The following is a 26,566-nucleotide window of genomic DNA, read 5'->3' as shown; positions in this document are numbered from 1 at the left end:
AAGTTTTATGCAGATTGGGAGTGAGAGAGAAGGAAAGACATCAGGTGCACACCAGATTTCACATACCAGTAAAAACTGAAACATACACACACCCTTCTCACTATTGGGTAGCCTACATGTAAATTAAAAGGTTGCTTTCTTTTTTTTTTTTTTTTTTAATAAATTTAGCGACATCACAAAATCCTGGAGGGTCTGTATAATGTCCTACAAGAAAAAAGGCTAGAATATAAGTTATATTATTGAGTATTTAGTAGGGGTGAGTGTACCTATTAAGCCCACCAAATCTGCTTTTCAGCCATTTTTAATATATACCACCCCAATTTAAGTGAAAACATTTTAGTTCAAATGATAGTCTAATGTCTAATTTGAAGTGTCAATCATTCATTTATACCAATTTTTAATGTTTTTATTGTTTAATTTGTCAAAATATACCAAAAATCTGGCATGGGCTTAATGGGTACTTAATGTACCCTTTAAGCCCATGGGTGTTCCAAATAAGCCCACTTCATGATTTGTTGATAAATACATAAATACACATTTAAAAATCTTAAAAATCCAAAGTTATTCTATTAAAATATGTAATCTCTTAGCTCTCAATAGCTATTTTCATTTTGTCTCCACTCCTTTCCTTGGCCCTGTAAATGGCATTTGAAATAGGCATGATCGGCCTATTTGCTGTGTTGTCAACACCGAAAAAGCTTAACTTACAACATGTCTTCTTTGGAATGTAGCCAAAAAACTATTCAAGAACAAAATAAAAATTAGAATCGAAATTACTCTTCAGTACTTAAGCTTTCTGTTGTCATTTTGTCTGTATCTCTATCCTACATTATACAACTGGCATTTACATTTGGCCAAATTTTCTGGTCCAGCCAGCTGGTTGAAAGTGTTTTTATCTAGATTTCTGAAGACCCAATGACTGAGAGAAAGACAGTTTCCTGGTTCAATACTATTTTAAGGATAATAAATGAATCAATTTCAGTATTTACAACTAAACAAATAACTTTTTAAACATAAAAACACAGCTTAAATAGAAACAATTAATAAAATGAATGAATTGACCGATGCAATATCACTAATATTTAAATTTGGGTATTTAATTATCTGAATTATGAAGCTGATTGATTAGGTGAGGTCAAACTTAGGCAGGAAAATGGTTCAAAAGTCGAAAGGAAGAAACTCTCCATTGAAACACAGCCAGTGGGCTTAATGGGAGCAGGTGGGCTTAAAGGGAACATCAGTGAATTACTGGTTAAAAATCTGAATATTTTTTATTCTACACACATGACATTTAAAAACAACTACATGACATGAATCTATATAAGCTGCACTAACATAACATGAAAAGTATTAATTGATCATGTATTTAAGTAATTAGCTATACTCATTTACATCTGCCCTAAATGGTGTGATTTTTTTGCTACTGTCCCCTTTAAGCCCACTTGATAAAAATGTTAATTAAAAAATAAATAAAGATAAATATTCATATGTATTATCAATTTAACAATACAATAGGATATTCTGCATACAAAAATGTAAACTATCCATGTTTATCATGCTGTATGTCATGGCAATGAACAATGCTATGCAGTGGCTGTATTGATGCAGCATGTGGGCTGTTTGCTAACATGCTAAAATGCATATTTTGAATTCAAAAGAAAAACTATTTCTAATTCTAATAAAATTCTAACACATGTTTTATTTAAAGCACTAATCTCTTAAATTTTGATAACAAATGAGTACTTAGCTAAAGTCGGAGTAGAAATATGGAATAAATATTGTTTTTTCAGGGCATCAAAATCACTGAAGTTTTTTTGCAACTTCTTCAGGAGCAGCAGGCACATGTCACACATATGCTTCGATAACTCAAGATTGACAAATCTGATTTGCTTAGAATAAAAATCATAATTTATGTAACAAGCTGCTTCATTGGAAGAACCATGAACCAGCAAAAATGGTGATGTAGTTTTTTTTTTATTTGACTCAGAAGTCACAAGTGGGCTTATATGGTACGTGGGCTTAATAGGTACACTCACCCTAATATGTGACACAGCCTCTGCCATGCTAAGGAATAGAATGGCTTCTCTGCAATACATTCTATTGGTGGTAGTGGGGGTTCCGATGAGCAGGAAAAGTGGGTGTGGCTGTTTTTTTCCACCATGGAGTGTTTTGGGTGTAAAACTAATGTTTGTGATCAACTCAGAATCATGAAAAACCCCTAGTTTGACCCCTCAATAGATACTTTAAGCCAAATTTAACATTTCGGAATTTTCGCAAAATCTTGTTACGGTACCCCAATTTTGAGTAGTTTTTTAGGGGGTTTCCCACTGGAGTTGAATGTCAACATTTTATTACATGATATTACACACCTTCCTAAACACAATGGTGAAGAAATGTATTGGTAATGATTTACTTCCCAGATTTCCATAGGTTTCCAATGGAGAATAATGGAATAATGTGGAAAGAGACCCCTTAAGACCCCTAAAGGTCAGCCACCAAAGTGGTTCCACGTCTGAAATTAAACCTTGGGGTATGTAGATGAAATGCTGAAAGTTTCATGCTTTAGTCATTAAAACGCACAATTCCTTCCATATATGAGCTTATCTGCCCCACTACTACTTTTCTCTCTTTAGATTCCCTCAACCGTTCCTTTTCCACTGGGGACGGTGCTGAGCAGGTGATGAGGTGTCTGGTTTCCTCAGACATGAAGCTCAGAACTGAAATCAAACAGTTCAACCTTGGTTTCATCAGACCAGAGAATCTTGTTCTTCACAGTCTGAGAATCCTTCTGTTGCTTTTTTTTCGTCACCATCAAGCATCTGAATACTTGACTGAATATGTCAATGTTGATATTTCAGTTTTTCCTTTTTAAAGAAATGGTAACATTTCTAAAATTCTGTTTTTGCTGTCATTATGCGATGTAGAGTGTAGACTAAGGAGAGGGGAATTACAGATGGAGGGTGGGAGTGTGACCACTTTCTGAGTGCACAGTATATTTACAGTGTGTTTGCTGTATTTGAAGGATACATGCGTGTTCTTTTTTGCTGTCAAATATGTGCTTGTTTTCATCTATCTGGAGTGCACAGTTCACCTCCAGTACATAACACAGTTACCACAGCTGAGCTGAACAATGCATAAAACAAGTGCAACATACAGGAAGAAAAGAGCACCTTCAATGATCCATCAATTCCCATTGGTTTGTTGAGGGGGGGGGGGGGGATTTATTGACTGGCAGAGTAAATTCAAGGCTTACTCACTGTCAACACAACCCAAGAGGCAGTCTGCTGGAAAATCTAGTGCTGTGGTGCCAGGTCGCTCCACATAATTCCCCTGTAGGGCTGCTGTCTGTGATGAGCCATGCTCAGTGTGGTTGTGTGGCTGCTGAAAGGCCTGTCATTACAGCTGCACCCTGTGGCAAGGCAGCCAGACTCAATCCAAATAAGATCCCCTCTGACAACACACGGCCCCACCTACACCCACTTATCAGGCTGTACAAGGATTTGGTTAATATCTCTGCTGGCAGGATTTGGTTAATGTTAATGTGCAATATGTACATAAATACTGTATTAAGGTGGTCATCAAACTATAAACTAGTCTTCTCCAGCATGAGACAGACGGCAGCAGCACAGCCAGCGTAGGATTCAATAAAACATGTAATTCATCATTCAGAGTGGAGGCTTCTAATTTAGCCCTGAATCAACTTTATTTTTCCAACAATGTATCAATATTGGACATTATTAGTGTTTTGTTAGTAGTATCAGTTGTAGCTACCGTTCTCAGCATCATAATCCTTTTATTTTATTGTCTGTAAGCTTCTAATCCTGGTAGAATTATGAAATGACTAATGTATTTTGTGTTTTATATTCAGTCAGCCTTTCAGCCCTGTGGGATAGAATTTCGATTTTGTCAAAATACATCTCATTGATTTTTAGCAAAAAGCCCAACATGACATCCTCACGTGTCTTTGTTGTCTCAGTCAGACACAACACAAACATGATTGTGCGCATACATGCTGCTCATATTCTGTTGTTGCTTCTTTTACAGTAGGGCCTTGTCTGTTTGTGACTGATGGTCAACAGGTTTTGCTGTTGCCGCAGGATGTAAATATGCCTGTTTAACGACTGAAGCTGCTTTCCATCTGTTGGCAAATTGCAGACTCAAACATGTTGTGTTTGCATGCAGCGTTACATAACCCTGTTGCCCATGAGGCATTTCATACAGTACGCCTTTCCTCACTATTCGTCTTAACTTGTTGCATTTATGTTCATTTCTGATCGTATGTAGCAAATCTTCAACATAAAGTAGCTGAGGCTTGAATGTGGTGATGGATAATGGCGCTGTTGATATGTGTGTGTGTGTGTGTGTGTGTGTGTGTGTGGCTTTAAGGACAGCTGACTCAGACAGAGATTTGACTCACGTACACAAACCTCTTGTCTCTCTCTTTCTTCCTCTGTCTCTTTCTTTCACCCACTCCCTCGCTCTCTTTGAAATTAATCAGCGACGGTCCCTCCACCCCCCTGCTGATGGATCTATTATTTATGAGGGCCCTTTGCACTAAACTAAATTTAGTGCATAAACTCCACTTGGAGAGCGAGGGAGGGGGATCAATAGGATGGCAGGGGCCACAGCGAGAGTCTCATTTAGCTCTTTAGAGATGCAGGATGTGCAGTGGCTGACCCTGAGAGCAAATGTGTGTCCTGACTGAAAGAGAGAGTGAACAATAAAGAGAGCAAGAGGTTCTGACAATACAAGGCAGATTTCAGTGGGTCATTACTCTCCAATTGTTACCTTGTGTCTAATCCATATCGGAGATAGTGGATCATTGATGGGGTGGTGTTTGGTGTAATTAGGTTTATACAAGCTCTGCGTTTATTGCCTTTTCAGCATGCCACGTGTGCCACATGAATCACATCTGATTCTTCAGTTCCCGTGACACTGATACCACTTGTCTCCTGTCAGAATCGTCACGGCTGTGATTGCTCTCTTTCAGTATCGCCACACAGTTCAATATTTAATCATACATCCATTTGTGCGGAAACAATGTGTTACTCATACGTAATTTCCTCCTTAGGATTCTTGCTGAGGAAACATGCATTTGCTGTTTTTATGCCCTCTAAACAAGTGGGTAGACCGACTCCTCCTAAAATAGATGCATGGGATTGAAAGAACAAAACAATGATTTGCTTCATTAAAGTTCATATTTGGTGACTAGAAATCCAAAACCCTGAGTCCTGGCAGCACAGTTAGTCGTGCCTTGCCTGAGGTGAGTGTGTTTGTATTGGACAGCTCCCAGGTGTTAAAGTCACCAAGTATGAAGCAGGGAAATGCTGATAAAGATGTATGCACAAAATATACACATGGATGCTTAGCATGCCTGAAATCCCCGGGTAAATAAAGCCTTAAAATAAGTGTTTAAAAACGCTTCCTAAAGGAAATGCTTACATGTAATCCTGTATAACCACAGATTACACACAGGTCCTTTCAATATATGCAAATATGTCATCCTTAAAGGAAACAAAAAATCAGTCCTGAGACTTAAGAACAACAACAAAATGTGTAAAAACGGCAGTAATTCAGTCACAAATCGATACCAAGACAGAACGACCAAATACAACTGGTCCAAAAGACCAACTGACTGTTTTGAGGCTGGATTTAAATAAACCGCCAGCAGACAAAATACTTAACAGAGGACTGGTGCAAAGCCAAGGTACAAGCACAGCAAAAGCTCAGTGGCTGCTTGATTTTAATCTGGACTCTGGCCTGGCTCTGCTTGGGTCTTCTGGGACAGAGTTAAAAGCTGACTGATGTAATCCGGCACCTGGCCTGGTGAAGCCTTGGACGTGGTGGTGACTAAGAGGTTAAAAGAACATTTGAAGAGAAACTTGGCCACCTGTCTGGAGAACGTGAAACCAGGGGGCTGTGGGAAAACTATTTGTTCTGAGCACTGAGCTACAGCTCTGGCGTACGATAAAGTGTTGAGGTGTTTTTCGGCTTTTCTGTTTCAGTTCAAAGCTCTAGCTGCTGTCAAAAAATTAAAGGTCATCAATGCACTGGATGTTGAAAATAAGAAGTGGCTCAGGGTGTGTATTTATACTGCATCAGTGCACAGGGTGAACAGATTCAACATGATGCACTTGATGACTAGATCGAGACAGGGATTGTACTGTGAATTCCACATTAAATGCCTGAATGCCCAAATGCCACTTCCCTGCCAATGAAAATATGAGCTCCCAACCAATTCAAACATGGAGGTTGGACAAAGGTCCCTGATTGCTTTCCCTTTCATGCATTACTCTACACTAGTTGGCTTTGCTGATCTTAAATTACAAGTGCGGGTCAAGAATTTAGATTTAATCAAATGATGCATTGCAAAGAAAATCAACAAGGTCTTAACTTGATTTATTGAAATGATTTTTGCAATGAAACAAATGCATGTCAAAACAAGCTTGACTCAATGGTGAAAAAAAGGAGGAAGGGGTTTCTGGTTGTATCTGCTCTTTGGACTGAGGACACAAATTCCAAGGAGCAACGTCATCACATCTACTTTTCAAAGATCATGCACAGATGTAGTAAAGATATAGAGGGAGCTGCTAGCAGAGCTGCGTACTGCTACAATTGATCTGTAGTATCCCCGCCCCTCCGACTGACATGGCAGCCAGAGCTTCAGTGTGAGCTGCCTCCAACGGTGATTTAAAAACTATTAAAAAAAAACTGAAACTGTGCTGACTTTCCTTTACCTCATCAGAGTGCAGCTGTGGTGGTTCTGGTTCAAGGTGACATGTGCTCAGAGAAAAGGGTGAAAATGGACTGATGCTCACTGGGTGTTGTGTTTACATCGATAGATAAAGAGCTGATTGAACACGTTGCCCACAGAGGCCTGATGCAGGTTTGTTGACCAGTGGACTGACAGTCAAAGTTGCCGTCTGCCCACACTGATGATGTGGCATATACAACCTGCACTTTGTTTTGTAGTTTTACAAACATTCCCATTCTTACTGGCAGAGTCACATGCCCAAGAGCAGCTGTGTATTTATAAGCCATGGGTCTACAGTACTTTGTTCTTTGGTTGGCGGTCACCTCAGTCCTGAGTGTCAGTAAAACCACAGAGGGCCAGACAACACATTCATGCTTAAACACCCTCCTGTTTCATTAGCAGGTTAATCTCTTAGAGCCTATAGTATGTTTAAATAGTTTGTTGTGTGTGTTGCTCCGATGTTTGAGGGAACTCTACCATTAGCTAACAGCGTACTTTAGGTAAGTTGTCACTGATACTGTTTCCTTCTTTGTTCCTAAAGGACAGAGGCTGTTTTCTAATGTTTCTTATCTGTGTAATTGAACCTGTCGTGATCGATTTATTCAGAGTAGGAGCCATGATGGTTGGTTGTGGCTGTTGATCAAATATGCTGAATTGAGCATTCGTAGGCTCGTTGTTCCTTGTTGTCATAGCAACATGTAAACACATAGTATAAGCTATTTTGTGTTCAGCATAAAATAACAATTTGTGTGCATTAAGAAAATATTCTAATATAAATTTTATATACCAGTGATGTATTCTTTTTTATGGAACATAATGTTATGTTTCTAATCTTTTAAAAATACTTACTATGAGATTAGCCTATATAAATTGATTTTATTGGAATTCTAATTATCTTGAATGGAGTTATTGTGAATTCATTTTGTGATGCTGTATTGTGATACAATACACCTATTGTTCACTGCTCTAAGCCAGAGGAGTTATTAGGCTGAAGACCGACCAACTTCCTGATTGTTTCCTTTGTTTTTTCAGATTAAAACCTTCTTCTCCTTTCTTGAAATCTCTTCGTTCTGAGTCCAGTGTGAGTCACGGGTGCAACGATGGCAAATACACATTCACCTTTAGCCAGGACTAAAAAGAAAAAAAACAGTACAATTTATGGAAATTCAATCTTGAAAAATGGGAGCTTGGACCAAGTCATAGACGGAGACAGGGGAGGACTGAGGGAGGCAGATGAGGGTGGAGTAGGGGAGGGGAAGGGTGACAGAGGGGATGACAGTGCAGTGCAGGGAGGAGTAAGGACCAAAGGGAAAGATCCATTTACCCAGCTGAGTATAAAACAGACACAACACAGGGACTGATAGTGACTGAAATATCAAAGCCAGCAGTCTGCTGGGTAGGCTAGAAGTGGCTGCTGCTGCTGTTTGATCCATCACACAGACACTTTTTTTCTTTTTTCTTTTTTTTTTTTTAACTAAAAGCTTTGGAGAAGCCTCTGGGTGCCAGGCAGAGCTGAAGCGATGTGTAGAATACATCCTGTCTCTCTGTTTCTCTCCCTCTGCCTCTCATCTTGTACAAATTGTGAGAACTCCTTTAGGCGCAGCGGGATGAGAAAGTATGCATTGCTGGGACAGCATGCATGAAAAGCATTTTCTCTGTCTATGAATTGTGTGTCTACCTGTTTTCACTTGAGCTGGGATAACAGTCTGATCTTCGCCTCACAAGTCATATCACACACGCACGCTGGAGCTCCTTTTTGGAAGGAAGCGGAGAAAAGGATTTCTCCACTTCTTGTGCTCGGAGGTGAACCAGCTGATGAGTGAGCAGAGCCTGCAGCGGAGAAGCCCAGCACCGTCAGCCCCATGGCGGCCTGGAAGCCCCCCAGATGGAAGCATCACCAGAAACAGAGGACTCTACAGCCGTGGCCTCAATCTGCTGGACTCCACATGGTGACTGACTTTGAGGATTTCTGTGTTTGAAAGACTCGCCACCAGAGAAACTTTTCTGTTTGAACAGTCACCATCCCTCTATGAAACACTCACAAACAGCTGACCCATTATTGACTTTTCTGTTAGTCAGGTTTAAAGGGATAGTTCAACATTTTGGCAAAGTGGCCATTGCCATAATCCCTATAGTCATAGCAGTAGGTTCGTCACCTTTAATTGTCGGTGCAAGCTATTTTTAGAACGGCGGAGCAGAGCCGCGAGCTGCTCAGAGCTACGCTATGGAGGCTAATGGGATTTCTTGGTTTCCCTCATCAAACTCATCAAATACACAATCCAACAACTCCACAACGCTCTGGTGGACAAGTTGTGACCTGCACATTCACCACTCTATGAGATAATAACACAACGTTACGAGACAGAGGTTTTTTCAGGGTAAATTCATGCAAAACCGCTGATGCGCGCTCCCGTCGGGGGCAGTTTTTCGGCAAGGAGTCTCTGCATCTGCCTCGAAAACAACTCCGTCAAATACAGGTAACAAACCTACTGCTATGACTATAGGGGTTATAGCAATGGGCCAATTTGCCAAAATGTTGAACTATCCCTTTAATCATAAAGATATGATGCACATAAAGGAGGAGACACTCTTTACTTGAAGCTTTGGAGGAAACTGAAATACGGCAACAGGACACAGTTGTTTAAATGTGGTAGATTTTTATGGCTGATGCTTTAAAACCAGACAGATTTAGTGAACACCATTACCTCACCTGCACCTCTGTTACATCTCTGCCAGATATTAGGAGTGAAATGTCAAGAAGCCAAGAGTATATTTCAGTCTGTAAGTAAACATTGAAAATGAGCCCACACACGTAAACACACACTGTAACTATAATCACTTAAGTCGGTGCAGTCTTGCAAGGCTTTTGAATATATGAGCTCTCCCCTGGGAGCCCGGGCTGAGGGAAGCTCATCAGGCTGCAGCAGAGAGTAACTGTATTTCTCCGTCTTTCTCTTCCTCCCTTCATCATTTCCTCCCACCAGAGACCACAGAGAGATTAACTACAGATCAGCTGGGGGACAGCACTGCAGAGACAGTGGCTCGCTAAACAGCAACAGACAGAGGCACGCTGTGACACTGTAGGTGTGGTTGTGTGTTTTACACTCTCAGAACCACACCATGCAACAAAAGGGTTTAGAAAACACATTGTCAGATGCTTTGTTGGATCACGGTGACGTCCAAATCATTGCAGTTGGATTCACAGCACTGTAGGTGTCACTCACATGGTGCATTGTTTGCTTTAGGGAACACACACAATGTCCTGTTGTATCGAGGGAACAGACACATAATGGGATTGAGGGTACACAAATGACGCGAGTTGAGTACACACATGATTTAAATGAAATACAGGGAACGCACACACTCACACTTACAGACACTGCTTTGTAAAATTAAGGAGGAGAATGTGTTTTTTTTTTATGTAAGCAGCGTTGGGCACGTTACTTTTAAATGATAGTTATAGTTACTACAGTAGTTCCAGATAAACGTCTTTTTCCGACGAGTTGATAGGCTGAAAAAAATGTGTATAATGAAGTGTATTATTTTGTGATGGGACTTCTTGAGTCAAGTAATGGCACATTTTATTGTCAGTCATGGTAACGGTGTTATAACGGGGGAAACACATAACGCCTGTTTTAATCCCAAGAGGACAACTGAGAACAATTTTAGAAAATCATTGCAATGAGTGAAATTCAGTAAGACACACAAACAGCTTCTCACAGTGTGAAAGCTCCACTGTGCTGCTCTGCATTATCACAGAAAAACTACAAAGATATGAGAAGCTATGATTTTCTTCTGTAAAGGCACTGAAAGAGGTTTAGGCTGATGAAGATATTTCAGCATTGCTGGCGTATGCAGCCTGACTGCTCTGTGTGATATTGTACAATTACATATTTCTTCCTCTAACAGTCCAGTGCACCTGCCTTTTCTGAAAGGCCACAGAAGCTGAAGTTTTGGATGCACTGCAGGAGCCATCATTCATTCACCTGCTCCGTTCAGCTGGCGGTGAGCTACATTGCCACTTCAGCAGGTTGCCCACCACTCAGCCGATACATATTTAACAAGCTGTCTGCACAAATCTTGAACTTGGGCGCTTCAAAATTCGTGTGGAAAATGGATTTAGTGTGGTGCGCAGGAAAAGTTAAACAAGCATGAAAAATGGATGAAAGGTTTTGACCATATCCCTCCCTGTGTATAGTATTGTCAGAGAATAACTTAACTCTGCTCCAGGGCTATAAATTCAATTCTATTAAAAAAATGTGATTCAATCATTTGAAAAAAAAAGTGGCATTCAAAAAGTCCAACAAAAGAGCTTAGCCTCTAACAGTCTAGATCCTCTATATTTTAGAGGGATTAAATGCTGACCTTAGACTAATGATTTTTAATGGATGCATACATAGTACTGCAAAGGAAAATCCTCTGGTGTTACACCATCAAATGAGAGGATAAACACTTTTTTAACATCTGCCCAAATGTGTCTGTATCAGTTTACAAAAGCTGCTTAGCATAAACCCGCTGTTAGAAACTCCCTCTATCTGTAACGATGAACATCTACTGTCACACATAATCAGAGATATTACATTTCAGGCTTACATAATTAATCAGCAAGTCGGTGAATAACTTATGATGCAAGCCATGAATTATATTTAACCAAGTCATTACTGGCGATGAACTGGAGAAGCGACTGCTTTTCTCTCGTGAAACTAATAAGCTGGGTTGCCTCAGCATGTCTGCATTTATAAAGCAAATTATCCATATATTCACTCACAGCGTCTCAACAGTTTATGCAAATCTTCTTGAGGTGCTTTTTAATCATCTCTTTTGCTTTATTCTAAACATCTTGTCAGGCCATACACAGCGCTATAGGCTGCTGAGTGGAGGGAAGAGTGCAGCTGGAGCACTGTTGTGTTTGCCCTGTACACCATGCCCTGGTGTTCCAGTGTGCGTGGGATCAGTGAATGTGTCTGGCCTTTGCGTGTAAACATTTAGGGATTTCAGTGCAAATCCTGCTTGTGCAAATATTAATTTACTAGCTCAGAGAATCCGGGCTCCAGACTAACCTTTTTGACTAGGAGCACAGTGGCCCCTAACTTGACATTTTAGGAGCGCAAGCAGAAAATTTAGGGGCGCACATTGTAAATCCCCTTGCAAAGCAGATATTCACATTTATGTTCATGATCCTCACACATATTGGCCAGCCACATTCAAGACACTTAAAGTCGCCTCTTTCACATTTTACCAGTAAAGAAGGTACATTTATTTATTGCACATGTGCAATAGATGAAAGTTTTCATTGAATTCAAAATTTTAGGGGCAAAATGCCCCCATTTAAGGTGCGCTGAAGCGTTCACACCGGGCCTTTTCTTTTTTTCGCTGTTGCTCGTATCGCCCCTTTGTTATCGCTACATCGCTCAGCTGCGATCGCTCGTCAGTTTGGCTCAATTCAGCAGACTCGAGTTTGTCGGTGGCCACTGCCATGTCTCTCTGTATACACCAGCACCATTTACATTGACTTAAAGGGATAGTTCAACATTTTGGCAAATCGGCCCATTGCCATAATCCCTACAGTTTTAGGAGTAGGTTCGTTACCTTTAATTGTTGGTGCAAGCTATTTTTAGAACGGCGGAGCAGAGCCGTGAGCTGCTGAGAGCTACGCTACGGAGACCAATGGGATTTATTGGTTTCCCTCATCAAACTCATCAAACACACAATCCAACAACTTCAAAATGCTCTAGTGGACAAGTTGTGAGCTGCACATTCACCACGCTATGAGATAATAACACAACGTTATGAGATGGAGAAAACTACTGCGACAATTAAAGGTAACAAACCTACTCCTAAAACTATAGGGATTATAGCAATGGGCCAATTTGCCAAAATGAACTATCCCTTTAATATGTAAACTCGTTGCCTGCGACAAAAATGTAATAATAGGTGTGATCGCACCTTTAGGGGCAGTCTGGAGCCCCGAGAATACATTCATGATCATGCAATGTTTCATTTACAATACACATAGCACTTGTGTGATGAAATGTGACGTGAAATTGTGTGTACAAAGGTAGCAATATATCTACAACAAGCAAGTGTCACTGTTTGTGGTAGCGGCAGTAAAAATAAGTGTGTGGTAAAGAGGAAAGTTGACCTGTAAGGACACAGAACAAAGGAAGGAATCAGAAGCCCTTCTGCAACAAGGAGCAGCATCTAAAGCATCGTGTTCTCTCATTTGCCTGGAGTAGATGCATGCATGAAAAGCTCCAAGTCTCTTTACATGCAAATCCAGTCCGTGTCTATGAGTGTGTTTTATCTCGGGGGCTGCTGTTTGCTAATCAAGAGCCTTGTGAAAGCCAGGGGAGCGTTATAAGAAGCCGAGTATAATACGCCTGCTCACAGCCTCGCTCTCTATTTGAACACACACCCATTTTACAGCCTTTTAACTTTCAATCTGCTCGTCGTTGATTTTCTGTTCTTCCCACTCAGTTGTTATTCTGCAGGACTCTCAGTCGCCATTTGAAAGTATGCATTATAGTAACACTTAAGATAATGTATATCAGCAATGCTCTTGGCATTTTATGCTATGTGTATTATATTGTGTTTTCCCACAGCAGATACTAATATTGGTCCGCTGAGCAACGGCCTCAAACCACAATAAATGCTTTGTGATCAAGCCTGTAGGAACGTGCAGCAGGGATGGAGATTAAAAAGTGACAGTAAAATTAAAGAAATAAAATATACAGTAAATGTTCATGATTTAACACAACTTACTCTATTGAGTGACCACAGTTTTCCATCCATATGTCCTCCAGACCATGCCAGATCATGAGGATGGATACAGGCTCATCTGTGCAGCTTCCTCATTACACAGACAAACACAGACAGCCTTCACTGCTGCCTGCCGTCAGCCTGTTTATGCTGCCTTCTCTGTTTACCCTCTCTGTTAACATTCTGCTCATTATACTGCGTAGCTGCAGATACGCACAGAAAACAAGCGGAGAGAAGTCCTTCTTTTATTCTCTCTCTCTCTCTCTTACTCTCTTTAAGTGTCACTCGCTCACTTATTTGCACGTTGTAACAAGCGAGGTCCTGGGTGAGGAAGCCCTCCCCTGTGACAGTTTGTCACATTGTGTCAGCCTGTTGAGTGCCACTGAGAAAACATCACCTCTGCTAATGTGGCATTGTGTGACACGGCCTTCGAGGTTGAAAAATCTGCCACTTGTGAACAGTTAGAGGGTACATTACCACATGTCTGCATGTTGGAGGGGCCCTGAGCGAGACCCCCGCCAAAGTGAAAGGAGAGAGAATGGGCTTTGTGTGTGTGTGTGTGTCTGTGTGGGAGGTTTGGGGGCTTGGCACAAGTGATGACTGGAGCTTGTGGGGTTTTTGGTGGCGCGGGTGCTAATTGCAGCGTGACCGGTGGGAACATTTCCCTGTCTCTCACGAAGCACCACAGAAAACAAGTCGTATATGTAAAAAGATATCACGCACACCGTCAGTCTGCCTTATTGTCAAGATATTTACCAGGTTACATGACACTGAAGGAAAAGCTGTGGCGGGTACTGTACACACAGACCATCCTGTTTGTGGTACGCTGATACTAATCCACAAGCGGATGATTCAACCTTTCTTGACTCTCTCCTCCTCCGCCGAGCCACAGGTCACACAGCAGTCTAATCAGCGGTGCGCCCTGTCATGTTAATCATGCAAAATAGATTGCCAAGTACTTTAAAAATTAATATTTTACATAATCCACTTCTTTTGCTCAGAGCACTGCACTGACCTTTCAGCAAATACACTTTTTTACTGAATTAAACTTTGTTTCTCATCGGAGTTCGGTTCAGTCCCTGCGCAGTTTCAGGATGAAGCGAAACTAGAGTTAAAAGAAAAGCTGAGAAGGTTGATATGACTCTCAGAGGAGTCTGTGGACATGCAGGTGGCAGCTAGCTTAGCTTAGCTTAGCTTAGCATAAAGACTGGAAATACAGCAAACAACCAAACAACGAGATCATCCCTATGTTCCCCCCGGGTCCTACTGTATGTTCCCCACTTTGTATGGGACCAGGGAACATAGGACCCTTTTTCTAAAAAAACTTTGAGAAGTGTAATTGTTCCATTGGTTGGGTTTAGGCAATGAAGAAAGGAGTTGGTTAAGTTTAGTAAAAAGACCAGGTAGAGGCTAGACAGGCCAGATAGAGAGAGAGAGTCCAGACAAGTAGAGAGAGTCCATCGACCAGCAACAGTGGGGAACATAGGACCTTTTTTCAAAAAAAGGGTCCTATGTTCCCCAGTATGTATTGCGACCAGGGAAAAACAGGGAACATAGGACCCTTTTTCAAAAAGAGGGTCCTATATTCCCTGATCGGGGAACATAGGACCCGGGGAACATAGATACACTCCCGTAAACAACGAGCCTGACTACTAAGCTCCAGCCAGTTTTCTCACAGGGTGACTAGAAGCTACTTAACTCCAACAATGATGTGCGCCTCCACAACTTAGTGATAGTTTGTGTTTGACATGGAGCTGGTGAATGTAGCGTACTTGTAGCGTAGCGTGCTATAGTCGGCTGCAGTATAGACTCAGACACAAGAAAGCACAGAACCTGAGACAGGTCAGGGTTTTAGTCACTTTTAGTCTCCCTGAAAATAGTCAATGTCAGTTGAAGTGTACACTTTACTTTGAATATCTCCACTGCTTTATCTCGCTGTCAAACAGCCCTTACCTTCGGAGCTGTATTTCCCATTGAATATTACAAGGTACAAGTGCATCTTCTAAGTGGCTAAATCAGGTGTTTTCCGTGGGCTCCCTCCACAGCAGCACACTGCTCAGCCTCTGTGCCACCACTCGTGTCTACTTCTGCAAACTGATCTGAATCTACTGCAGGTAATACACTGACTATGTTTAACTTCCTCTCATAACCCCAACATCAAATAACCGGAGCTTTCCCTGTACAGACAGAATATGAAAGGACAATGCCTCTGGACCGTTGGGTTACTACCAGGTGTGAAGTAAGTATAGTCGTCACAGTGATAAAATCAAAAGCAGCCCTAACTTTATCCTTCCACCTACTGACAGAAATCGAAGCATGGTTCTGGGGGAATATTGACTGCCTTGAGGGTCTTTTATGAAAAGCTCTGCTGTCACAACATCTGTTGATGCGATTTGGTGAGGCAGAGAGCATTGTTACTTTAGCATCGGAGAGGGCACCAGACATCAAGGATCAATAAAAACCATTACAGCCTTTCGCTCAAAATGTTGAGCGATGCCTGGAACCAAAAACAAGAAATGTGGGAATTCTTGACTGAAGGATCCTCTCAGTGAGAAAAGGATGGAGAAAAAAGAATGGGAGTAGAAACGTATCCCCTCGTGGCTTACAATAATCCTGAGAAACATAGTTTTTTATGATGACATTTATCGTGACATTTATCCACATCAATCTCTTAACTCAATTTATTTCACTAAAATAGCAGGTCACATTGCTAATTTCGCCCTGAATGATGCCTGTAATAAAAACCCTACTGCCTGTTCAAGGGCTGCCAATAAATTCAGCTCTCTCACCCGCACAGCTCTGAGGCCAATCTTTCTGTTTGATTAAACTTTGCTCCCCAGTGGTATGAAATATCCAAAGGCACTTAGATTTACAACCTACTCAGTTAAATTATTGACACCTCACTGGCTGTGCTATCAGTTTCTTGACTAATCCCCTGTTGTTACCACACTTATTCAAGTTGGTGACTTCCATTTGACTTTCAGTGATAAAATACTCCGGAGTGATTCATGGCGACTTGATGGCGGTAGCAATGGACATGTTTACATTACACGCGCAATATCTGATAGGCTCATGCTAACTCTGCCACTCTATAAATAATTGTCTGTGTTCAACATGAAACAAGCAGCTGTTGTCTTTGAAACGAAGATATGGAGAGCTGCGTGTCAGATCTAAATAACACAGGCTGAGCAGATAGAAGAGGCTGGGAGAGGAAGAAAGGCTGAGAAAGAGTCAGAGGGAGAGAACGAGAGGGCAAGAGACGGAGAGAATGTGTAAGCATACTCTCAGGCAAAGAGGATGTGTATGCTCTGTCTGTGGAGAGAGCAGGTTAATTTTTCATGCGGCGGTTTGCAAGGCCCAGCCCAGGCAGTCCTATAGCCGGCCACGCTTTCCCGAGAGAGAGCTTGTTGCTCGAGACCCTCGGGCGGGTTTCTTGTTGAGTCTGCCTGTAAATTGCCACCAAACTAGTGAATTACTCCATGATGTGTCACAGAAGCAGCCGAAAGCCCTATAGGCATAAAGCCACAGACTTATGTTTTCCCTCACAGTAGCTCCTCAGTGACAGCTAGGGCAGCAAATTGAGATGTCTCAGTTAGAATCCAACAGCTCCATATTCAAAACAGCTGGTCGCCATTGCTGCCGGAGTTTCTGATGGATTAAATAAATGTGCACGCTGCTTCTTCTTTAACAAACAATGGCAAGTCATTTTGGGGAAGATATGAGGATAATTTATCAGGGAAATTGCAAATTTAAAAGGAGAAAACTGAAACTCTGCAGCAAGATTTGAACCCCTGTGATAGAGACTGAGCATAAAATATGATAGAAATTCTTATGTTTTATTTCACACCCCATTAAGTGTATTTCTTAACTTTGGTGTTTGTTGAATGTCTCATCAGTGACTTGTGTCTTTATTAGGCTTGGCTAACTATCAGCGAGCTAAAGGTAATGTGCCTGACATCAGATAACTAAGGTGTAGTAGCTAGTCGGGCGTCTTTTCATTTCCAATGTTCCACTGTTGTAGAGATATGTTGAACATAGAGAGCCTATTAAGTCTTTACTGGTGGTTTAGTCTTTTACCTTCTTGATATCAGCTATGGACGCCCCTTTTGTTTTCTCTCAGAGTCTACCTGTGGAGTAATCCAGGTATGCTGAAGGCTCAGTAATTGTTCAAGCAGAGGTTAGGGAAGGCATTAAGTATGTTTGTTCTCACTGTGATGTACTTGTACATGTACTACTCTCACTACCGTTATTTGACAGTCAGTAGTGTTTGAGGATAGGCCTTTACACAAGCTTTTAAAATACAACACACTGTTAGAGATTAAACCAGTGATTTTCAACTGATTTTCCATCTACATGATTCATTTCAATAAATGTAGCAGTAGCATCTTTACAGACATGACCTTAAACAAGCTGGGTCATGTAAGGATTATACAATCTACACCAGCGCTACATTGGTCTGTTCACTTTTAGATTCTAGCAGTCAGCAGGCTATATAATAGTATCGTTGAGAACAGTGAGAATGTCATTTGTGGGTACTGAGCTGATGATTATAGTAAATGAATGATGATTACAATTAAATTTCTTGGCAATCCAACCGCTGTTGTGGCTTTTCACTCAAAATATCAAATGCCAGTATCATAGTTGCGTTACAGAAAATGTCATTGATTATCAAGCATTAGGTTTCATGATCTGTTAACCACAAATACCCAGTTTTGCAACGGTTGAGTAGAGACTGAGAATAAGTCAAAGGTTTGACCTGCTGGTGGCGCTGGGGGGAAAGTTGGAGGATAACCACTGTTGGTAGGATTTATCCTCTCTGCACCATGAATAGCTGTACTGTTTCACATGGCTTGGGATGGCTGCATCAGTTGTTGAAAATAGACATGTGCTGCAATGTAACAACAAGCATGTTGTCACTACTTTAACCATGGCGGTGAAAGCTCTATAACTTTAATGAAGTAGGCCTTTTTAATCTAAACCATTTTGTTTTCCTAACCGAGTTTGTTTTCGATTTCAGTTTAACCACACCACACAAGTGTCTAGACACACTATGGTTTCCTTTGTGCAACACTTTTCAGTAGTAGAGTTTGAAGGCACAGACAAATGACGGCCTACTTACACTGTCATTTGTCATGCACTTACAAACAACATAATTCTGTTGCTTAATTAGGCAGTTCATTCATTATTCTGTCATTCAATACCAAGTTCAACCTGTAATTTTTACAAACTCATGTCAAGGAAAACAGAAAAACTCTGTGTGATGTCCAGGTCCAGCAGTTTAACATGTGAGCTCCAGCCCACTGGTGTTGAATCATTAAATATTTGACAGTTCTGTACCTTATGATTTACATTCAGTGTGTAGTGTGTTGGTGGCCATGTAGCTCATCTGACTTTAGATACAGAAGGCTGGAGTTCATGTCCCTTTAAAAAGCTGCTAGCAATATCTTTTTTATTTTTTAACTGTAGCCACAATCTATCCATGACCTGAACCAAATGTTGGAGTCACCCACTGTACCCTGAACGCTATCTTTCACTATTATCTGTGGATTTTGATTTCATCTTTAACCCTGCGTATTGACAATTCTTATATTGTTGGACTGCACAAAATTCACCATTTAAACCACCACCACACTCAGGGATAGCTGAGAGATAGCTTCCACAATCGATGAATGTAGTCCTAATACACTGACTGTGCACAAATTACAGTGTGCAGTGAGACCAACAGAATTTATTTTCCTTACAGCAGTGCAGGGATTTGAGTGTTAGAGCTTTCTGGTGTTCTACTGTGAAATCTGGGCTTATTGATTTCTGTGGAGCTATATTATTTACAAAGGATACAGTGTGTACTTGAAGACAGATTTTTATTTTTTATTTTTTTTCGTTATTATTTTTTACCTCTCCATCCCTCGTCTATACTCTCTCAGAACTATCTCAACAGAAATAAAGCCCTTTTAGCCAGAAGCACCTTGACCCCTGTGACACCAAATGAATCCTTATCATGGTGGCATGGGGGGGGGAAACAATTGTGCTGTTTAAACATCATAAATAAATGCGGGACATGGCTCCCTCCACCTCAGCGTCACGGCACAGCCAGGGCTAAGCGTTTCAAAGACTCGTGTTTGAATGACTGTGATGTGGTAGCTCAGAGTCTGTAGCGATGGATTAAGCTCACAGCAAATAGTAGCATGGAAGAAACAGAGGTAATCTCTTCCCTCTCCTCCGCAGCCCTCTCGCCATACCTGTTCCCCCTTTTTTAATCTCCTTACTGAATTAGTTCTCGCAAAGCTGCTCAAACAGAGAGGGGTTTATTCACAGGGTTAAAATAACATTGAAATGATAGTGTCTCAAGCTCTTGAAAGGTCCTTTCACTCAAAGATTGATTAGCTCCTCACCTGGTTATTGTTCTCCAAAGCAAACGTAGAGCACACTTCCTGCCTTCTTTAAATGTGCTGCCGTGATAAAGAGTCCACAGAGGACTGGACCTGGACCTGGACTGGACTGGACTGGACTGGACCTGGACCTGGACCTGGCCGTTAGCCCAGTCAGAGTCTAACATTTTGATATGAGCACATACTGTATACACAGTGTAGCCTGCTGTATCAAGAAAACTTCATCATACTCACTCACTGACTCAGTGCTGTGTCGCCTACAGAGCTCTGGATAATTTACCCTGCAGCGTGCTCTATTTGCATAAAAGTAGTTTCATTTTGCATTTTGATGTGTTGCTTTTCAGTTTCACAGAAGATTCTCGCCATAAAAGAAAAAAAAAGAAAAAATTCCCTCACCTGAACCACTGCACCGACTGCCTCAATATTTCAGTCTTGGCTCTCGCAGCTTTGCTTTCTTCAGCTGCTTCCTGCACTCCTGAAGATCAAATAATGAGCCGGAGAATTTTTATTCGCAATATTTCACACCGTGCTGGATATTGTAATTCTTCTTCAGTTCACACACACACCTTCATATGAGATCATTACCAGTAAGCCTCTGATATTAACTGCTCATCATCAGTGTTTCTGCCCACTCGTCCCCACGTGAGTCTCACTAATGAAACTGCAAATAGTGACTATGTAGTTCAGAGGCGTCTCTACTTATTAGATAGCCAGTAAAAAAAAACTGATAAGGTAGTACACGGTGTAAATTAACTTCTTTTTTATTACCTATTATACTTTATCATCTTTGTCATCTCTTTGTCAAGTTCAAGTGTATTTTTCCAGCCTGCTGTGATTTAAACTGCCTTGTGAGTGTGCAGGCTGTCTGACACTGAGTGGCTCTGAGCTACAATCTCTCTTTTCCACAGTCAGTGAAACACGTGTTGACTTTATAATGATAAAGTCAAAATAATCTTAAGAAGAATGAACCTGGCATGCAAGTTCACAACCCCAGTAAGCTTCCTTTATTCAAGCTCAGCATGAGAGCGCAAGTTTCCAGTTAAGCAAAGCATTATGCAAATAGTAACCAGGCATTTACACAGGAGGCACACTTCCCTGTCACTTGATATTATAATTTATACATTTCCTCTGAAAGTTACAATTACCTGCAGTGTATGTAGTAGTCTGTCTAGATTATTATCAGTTGATTTCTGGGGTTACATGAGGTTTTCAATTGGGATGCTGCTACAGTGAATGTGAATGTGCCCTTTACTACAGTGCTCTGCATTTTGGAGTCAGTATTTTATCATTTTCAACATTTAAAAAAAAATGATTTAGTAAATCAGACCTTCTCAGACACAGAGGATACGCTCACTTCATATGAGCTGCTCTCACTGAGAACTTTTTTTTTTTTTGCACACATAAATGCTTGCATAAGTGTGCATATCAGTGTAGGTGGAATTATAGTCACAATAGTGGCAGTGAAACCTATGATGGAAATAATTGTTACACAATGCAGTGATTATATAATGTCATTGCCCTAATTTCTGCTAATCGAAATCAGATAAATTAAGCTGCTTTGCTTTGCAGAGGACTCCCTGGAAGTCCCAGAGGGACCCCTGGAAGTCCCCACGCTGCAGATTGGCAAACACTGCTTCAGGGTTTAAAAAGCTGGGACACTGGTCCAGGGTCAGTATACAGCAACCCATATTTCAAATATTTACTGTGCAGTGGTGACATTTAGAAGTGAATCTGACACTGAAATGCAACTTTACACTTTGAGTTTGTTGTTTCGTGCTGGTGAACTGGAGAGGAGGGTCGGGGTGAGGGGGGGTGAGGGGGTCAGAAAGTAAAGTAGAAGTTGTCAAAAACCTGATAGGTGTGTTCATGTGAGAGAGAGAGTGTGTATTTCCTACTGGTGACAGCACAGGCAGTCAGAGGGAGAGACATGATGTGGCATCCTCTGTGGCAGACAGACAGACTGAAATAGTGCCTGATGTGACAAAGTGTGCCCAACACTGAGAGAATGATTCTTTCCCCGTTTTTTTTTTTTTTCTTTTTTTTAAAGACCAGCTTCCTTCCTATGGTAAATTGTAGGCCAGAGGTGGCGGAAATACGTCAGTTATGTGGGTTCTCTGAAGCTCGACTGTGTCTCTTAATTTCGGATGAAGGGAATGAGAAGGGGGGGGAGAGGAGATTTTAATCACTGCTGTCGCTTTAAGGACACTTATCAAAGCCTTATTATGCGAATAGAAAATACCACGAGCCGCTGAGCAACTGAGCAGCCAGAGGACGGACCGGAGTGGATTTATAGGAAACTCAACATTATCAGAGCTGGAATAGACCGCTTCCATTGCCTCATGGAGTTTGATTACACGCTGAATGCTGGTCTTATTCGGACGGTTCGGATCATTTAGGAAATATTGCGCATAAGTAGCTCTCAGACTTGGGATCCTTTGCCCCTGAAGCGCATAGAGGAATATGGCTTAAAAACTCAAACGCGTACGGGATTATTCACTCATCCGACAGCCACAATCGATACGTAGGGCTACTTGTTCGCCAGCCGTTTGGTTTCGGACGGATAGTATCCCGAGCTCTGTATCTGACAGCCCTGGATCATGGATCGGGGTGGTGGAAAACAACAACGGGCAGCGACATGATTCCTCTGCGCTGTCTGCGGTATGCAGCGAGCTCAGGCTTTAACGTTGCTTCTTATTATTCCGATGCAACAAAAGTTACTAAGCGAGTGTAATGCGTGGATTGTAACTATCTGACCGTTTTGCACCTGCTTGAACGGACACCGCGTCGACATAGTGCAGATTCGTGACAAAATAACGTGTGGATCTACGTCGCTTTGCTCTCTCTCTTCGCCCGGGTGGGATAGATACTTGAACATTTTCTGCTTATCGCAATGGAGATTGGGGAGGTTTATACCCAAGGTCATTGAGTGCTATAAGGCTGTTGGCTTTGTTATTTACACACGCACACACGCAGCGCTATCTTCACGTTATAGCGCCCTACAATTGTCAATCCAGTGTGTGTGTGTGTGTGTGTGCTGTGTGTGTTGTGTGTTGTGTGTGTGTGTGAGGCTATTTGTTATTACACGGTGCAGCCAGCGTTCAGCCCAGCACCGACTGGGGGAGTTGTTCTATTTCTTCTTTCTGACACTGCAAAGCTTCTCTCTCCTGTGAGTCCATGGAGGGGAAGCTGAAGCCGGGGCGCAGATGTCGCTCCAAGCGGGAGAGGGTGCGGAGGCTGCGGGAGGCAGGGGGGGGCAGAGACGACCCCAACTCCTCCTGCTCCGACAGGGAGGGACACAGTCCGGGGAGGGACGCCGCCTCCCTGGCCGCTAAAAAGGCGCCGCACCCCGCAGCCTCGACCAGAGCCCCGCGGCCCCCCCGCAGGAAGAGACGCGAGTCCAGCTCGCAGGAGGAGGACATCATTGATGGATTTGCTATAACCAGTTTCATCAGCCTGGACCGTCTGGAGGTAAGGAGCAACCAGCCCAATACCTGTGTGTGTGTGTGTGTGTGTGTGTGCTCATTCTTCATCAGCAGAGTGGTTGTCAAAGAGGGGCTCCTTGAACCCCCCACCCCCCCACCCCCACTTGTCTAATTGGTCTGTAATTTACTTGAGATGATGCCAATTAGAGCTGGATCAGGTTCACTCTTGTAATCATGTGATGGTGTGTGATGGTTTCTCAGAGGTTCAGCCCCCTCCCCAACTCAAGGTGTCCCACATCAATCCTTGCTTCTGATTCTCATCACATGAGGCTGTTGACAGCTGTACACTTCAATGCACTGCTCCTTTATTGGGGCAGCAGGTCTGTGGGTCCTAAATGTGACGTGAAAAGTGTTTGACAACCATGGCAGCACACAACTGCCTGATGAATACTCCAAGTTGGAGTCTTTGTGAATGAATGTTAATCATCGACAGCATCACGGCTGGTGAAGAAAACAAGCAGGTGCTGCTGTGTCAGGAGTATGGCTTCATATTCTTACTCACCATGAGTTGTCAATGCACTCTTGACATGTTGCTGTTTGATAAACTGCCTATTGCACTATTCATCAGTTCCATGCTGATACACCATGTGCTGATGGCTGTTTCTGTCAGGACTGCGTGGTGTGTCTGATGTCAGAGGAGGGATTTCAGGAAGAAAGGAGGTTCTCTCCTGACATCCTCTTATCTCTGTTAGCTCATTATGTTGCAAATGACAAATAAAACATTGCTCCCTGTGGGATTTTAGTGTGACTGACAAGCCGGGCAGGTGTTGCTGCCTCACTCTGGGAGTGATAGCACTGCTGCTGTTACATGAAATATAAGGTACTAGCTTTAATAAACATAGCAAACCTATTACATAGTCACATAGCTTTGTGTATTTTAAGACGATGACCTCATTTGAAAGCCCGTGGATCATACCGCAGGCCACCTCATTTCAACGACAACCTCCCATGTAGGCTTAGCAATGGTTTTAATCAGTCATGATTGACTCCTGCCTCCTACATTGTACTTAGTTGGTGTAATGGTTGAATGAAATATATCGTCCATCCTCATACACAGAATGGAAGATCATCAATTTGCCACCTCCCATCTGTTAACAAGTTTAACCTGCCCAGGTCAGCAGTAATTATATTGCTTTCCCACTTAGCCCGGCCCTTGGAGCTGCTCAGAGTGGGTGTGAAAGCAGATAGGGGAGGAATAGGGGGAGAGGCGTTGGTGTGAAGTGTGCACGAACCCTAACCACAAAGAACTATTGTTATCCTGTAATTGTGAGAATGGTAATGTGAGACGGATAGCAGACACTAAACACAACAGGGAAAACTATGTAGCCACACAACGGAGATTCACAGTCGCAGCGTGATCAGTTCCCTATCTAGTCCCACAGTGAGGCCGTACAGTACAACAGTGCTTCCCTAAGATAAACTCATTATATGTTGTCAGATGTTGCATAGCACCGTTTGTGTGTCTGCCCTTTCCGCTCCATTTGCATGAGTGCAGTACGCTGAGATGTTGTGTGTGAGTCTCTCTCTGCCCTTTGTCCTGCTTGGCTGCCACTGGTGACAGCTGCTGACTGTGTAAGACTTTGAAGATGTCACAGCAGCAGAGAGCTTCACACTGGCGTCTTCTTCCAGCTTGATGGTGTCTCCAGTGCTGTCAACACGGCGCCCTGCCCTGCCCGCTGACATAGGAACATTCCCCTCTGCATGGCTCATGCACAACCATGTCATTTCAGCCCAGAGGTTTCACATCTGTCCCTGTTATCACCCTGGTTGTTGCTGTCGACCAGGATGTTTTTCTCCTTTCTTTCTCCTTGGATGCTTTATCATCATAGAAATGAAATGATACTTCTTTGTGTTTGAGAGGGAAATTAAGTCAAATAATTATCTACTTTCTGTTTAACACATTCCAAAGCAGTAATAGATTTCTTACTCAAGTGCTAAATCCACATTGAATGAACACAGAGAAGCGGGTGCTCTACGTACAGTAGAGGCTTATGTTTCAAGGCTAAGCAAATGAGGCATGATATGGCTCAATGTGAAATGATACTCACATGCCAGCTACTTGGTAATTGGGCTGATTTGCATGCAAATGGACTGCGCTTATTAAATGATGTTGGTGGATCTGCTAGAGTTAGATGAGGGCTTGTGCACGAGCAGGATTTTTTGCGCCTCTCCTCTTGATTTCCAGGCATGTGGTGATTGAAAGAGCATGTTACTGACTTCACTTAGCGTTTGCTCTAACTGACAGCAGTAATCATATTTGTTTTCAGTTAATAAGCTGAAAGAAATACAGTCTTTTAACGCCGAATGCTGGAGCGGAGCCCCGTGACCTACGCTACCTGTGCTAATTGCTCATCAATTATGAGGCGGACACAGCAGCATTTGACCAGGGAATAGCTCTGACCTATTGCATCATGCTCCGATAAGCTCACACACCTTCACCGGAGGGAGTGTGTGGTCCTCTCCACCTCTCTGACGTGACTGATGGCCAGCACAGATGTGTTTATGTCAGGTCATATAGGGAGGCTATAGAGTCTCATTAGCATTCTGCCAGCATCAATGCTCTGTCCCATCCTCCCACATGGCCAACATACCAGTATTTATCTCTGTCTTGTTTCTTTTAATCTCTGCCTAAGCCCTTCGCTGCTCTCTAAAGTACGTCAGGATGAACATGATGCAGAAAAAAATCCATGTCACCTTTGGCTGACTGTCGCTGTCGTTTGATTGTCCTATTTTGGTGCCTAACTTGTGCACAGCTGCTACAGTCTGTTCACAAGAGCCCGGGGTTATGGGTTTGTCCCACAGCACTTTGACTCTAAACACACTCAGTCGGTTGGTGTTGTTGATATTCTGGCTCTGCGCTGATAGGATCAAGCTCCCTTGATGAAGGCTTAGGCCGTACGGTGGTCTCGCCTGCTCCCGTAACCTGTTTCATTACAGCCGAAAGCAATTTGCAGCCCCGGCCGCATTTGATTACGGCGTGTTTATTTGCTTTGAATCCCCTCGTTTCTCCCAGGAAAGCTGCTTACTTACCTGTGCAAATCGACTGTGCAAACACAGCCGTCCTGCTTTGTCACAGGCGCCTTATCATGATTAGGAAAATGTTGGGGATGATTCACTGATGATTCAAACACAGTCAATCAGCCACTGTGGGCTGTTGAACAGGAAAACCAAATATGTTCAGT

General features: G+C 42.3%; 1 protein-coding gene across 15 annotated transcripts in view; it reads left to right on the top strand.

Moving 5' to 3' along the window:
* The first annotated feature begins 22,969 nt into the window (after positions 1-22,969).
* fbrsl1 (fibrosin-like 1) overlaps positions 22,970-26,566 on the top strand; it is a 271,719-nt gene continuing 268,122 nt past the window's right edge. For all 15 annotated transcript variants that reach the window (XM_085787868.1, XM_085787876.1, XM_085787867.1 and 12 more), the window contains exon 1: positions 22,970-23,370. In XM_085787868.1, coding sequence (XP_085643994.1) covers positions 23,077-23,370 — 294 coding nt within the window. In that variant the 5' untranslated portion in view covers positions 22,970-23,076. The remainder of the gene's footprint in view (positions 23,371-26,566) is intronic.

Source organism: Trachurus japonicus, chromosome 9, assembly GCF_045865225.1.
Source record: "Trachurus japonicus isolate A0001 chromosome 9, Traja_1.0".
Lineage (NCBI taxonomy): Eukaryota > Metazoa > Chordata > Actinopteri > Carangiformes > Carangidae > Trachurus > Trachurus japonicus.
The sequence above is the reverse complement of the archived record's forward strand: the minus strand, read 5'-3'. Positions and strand labels throughout refer to the sequence as shown.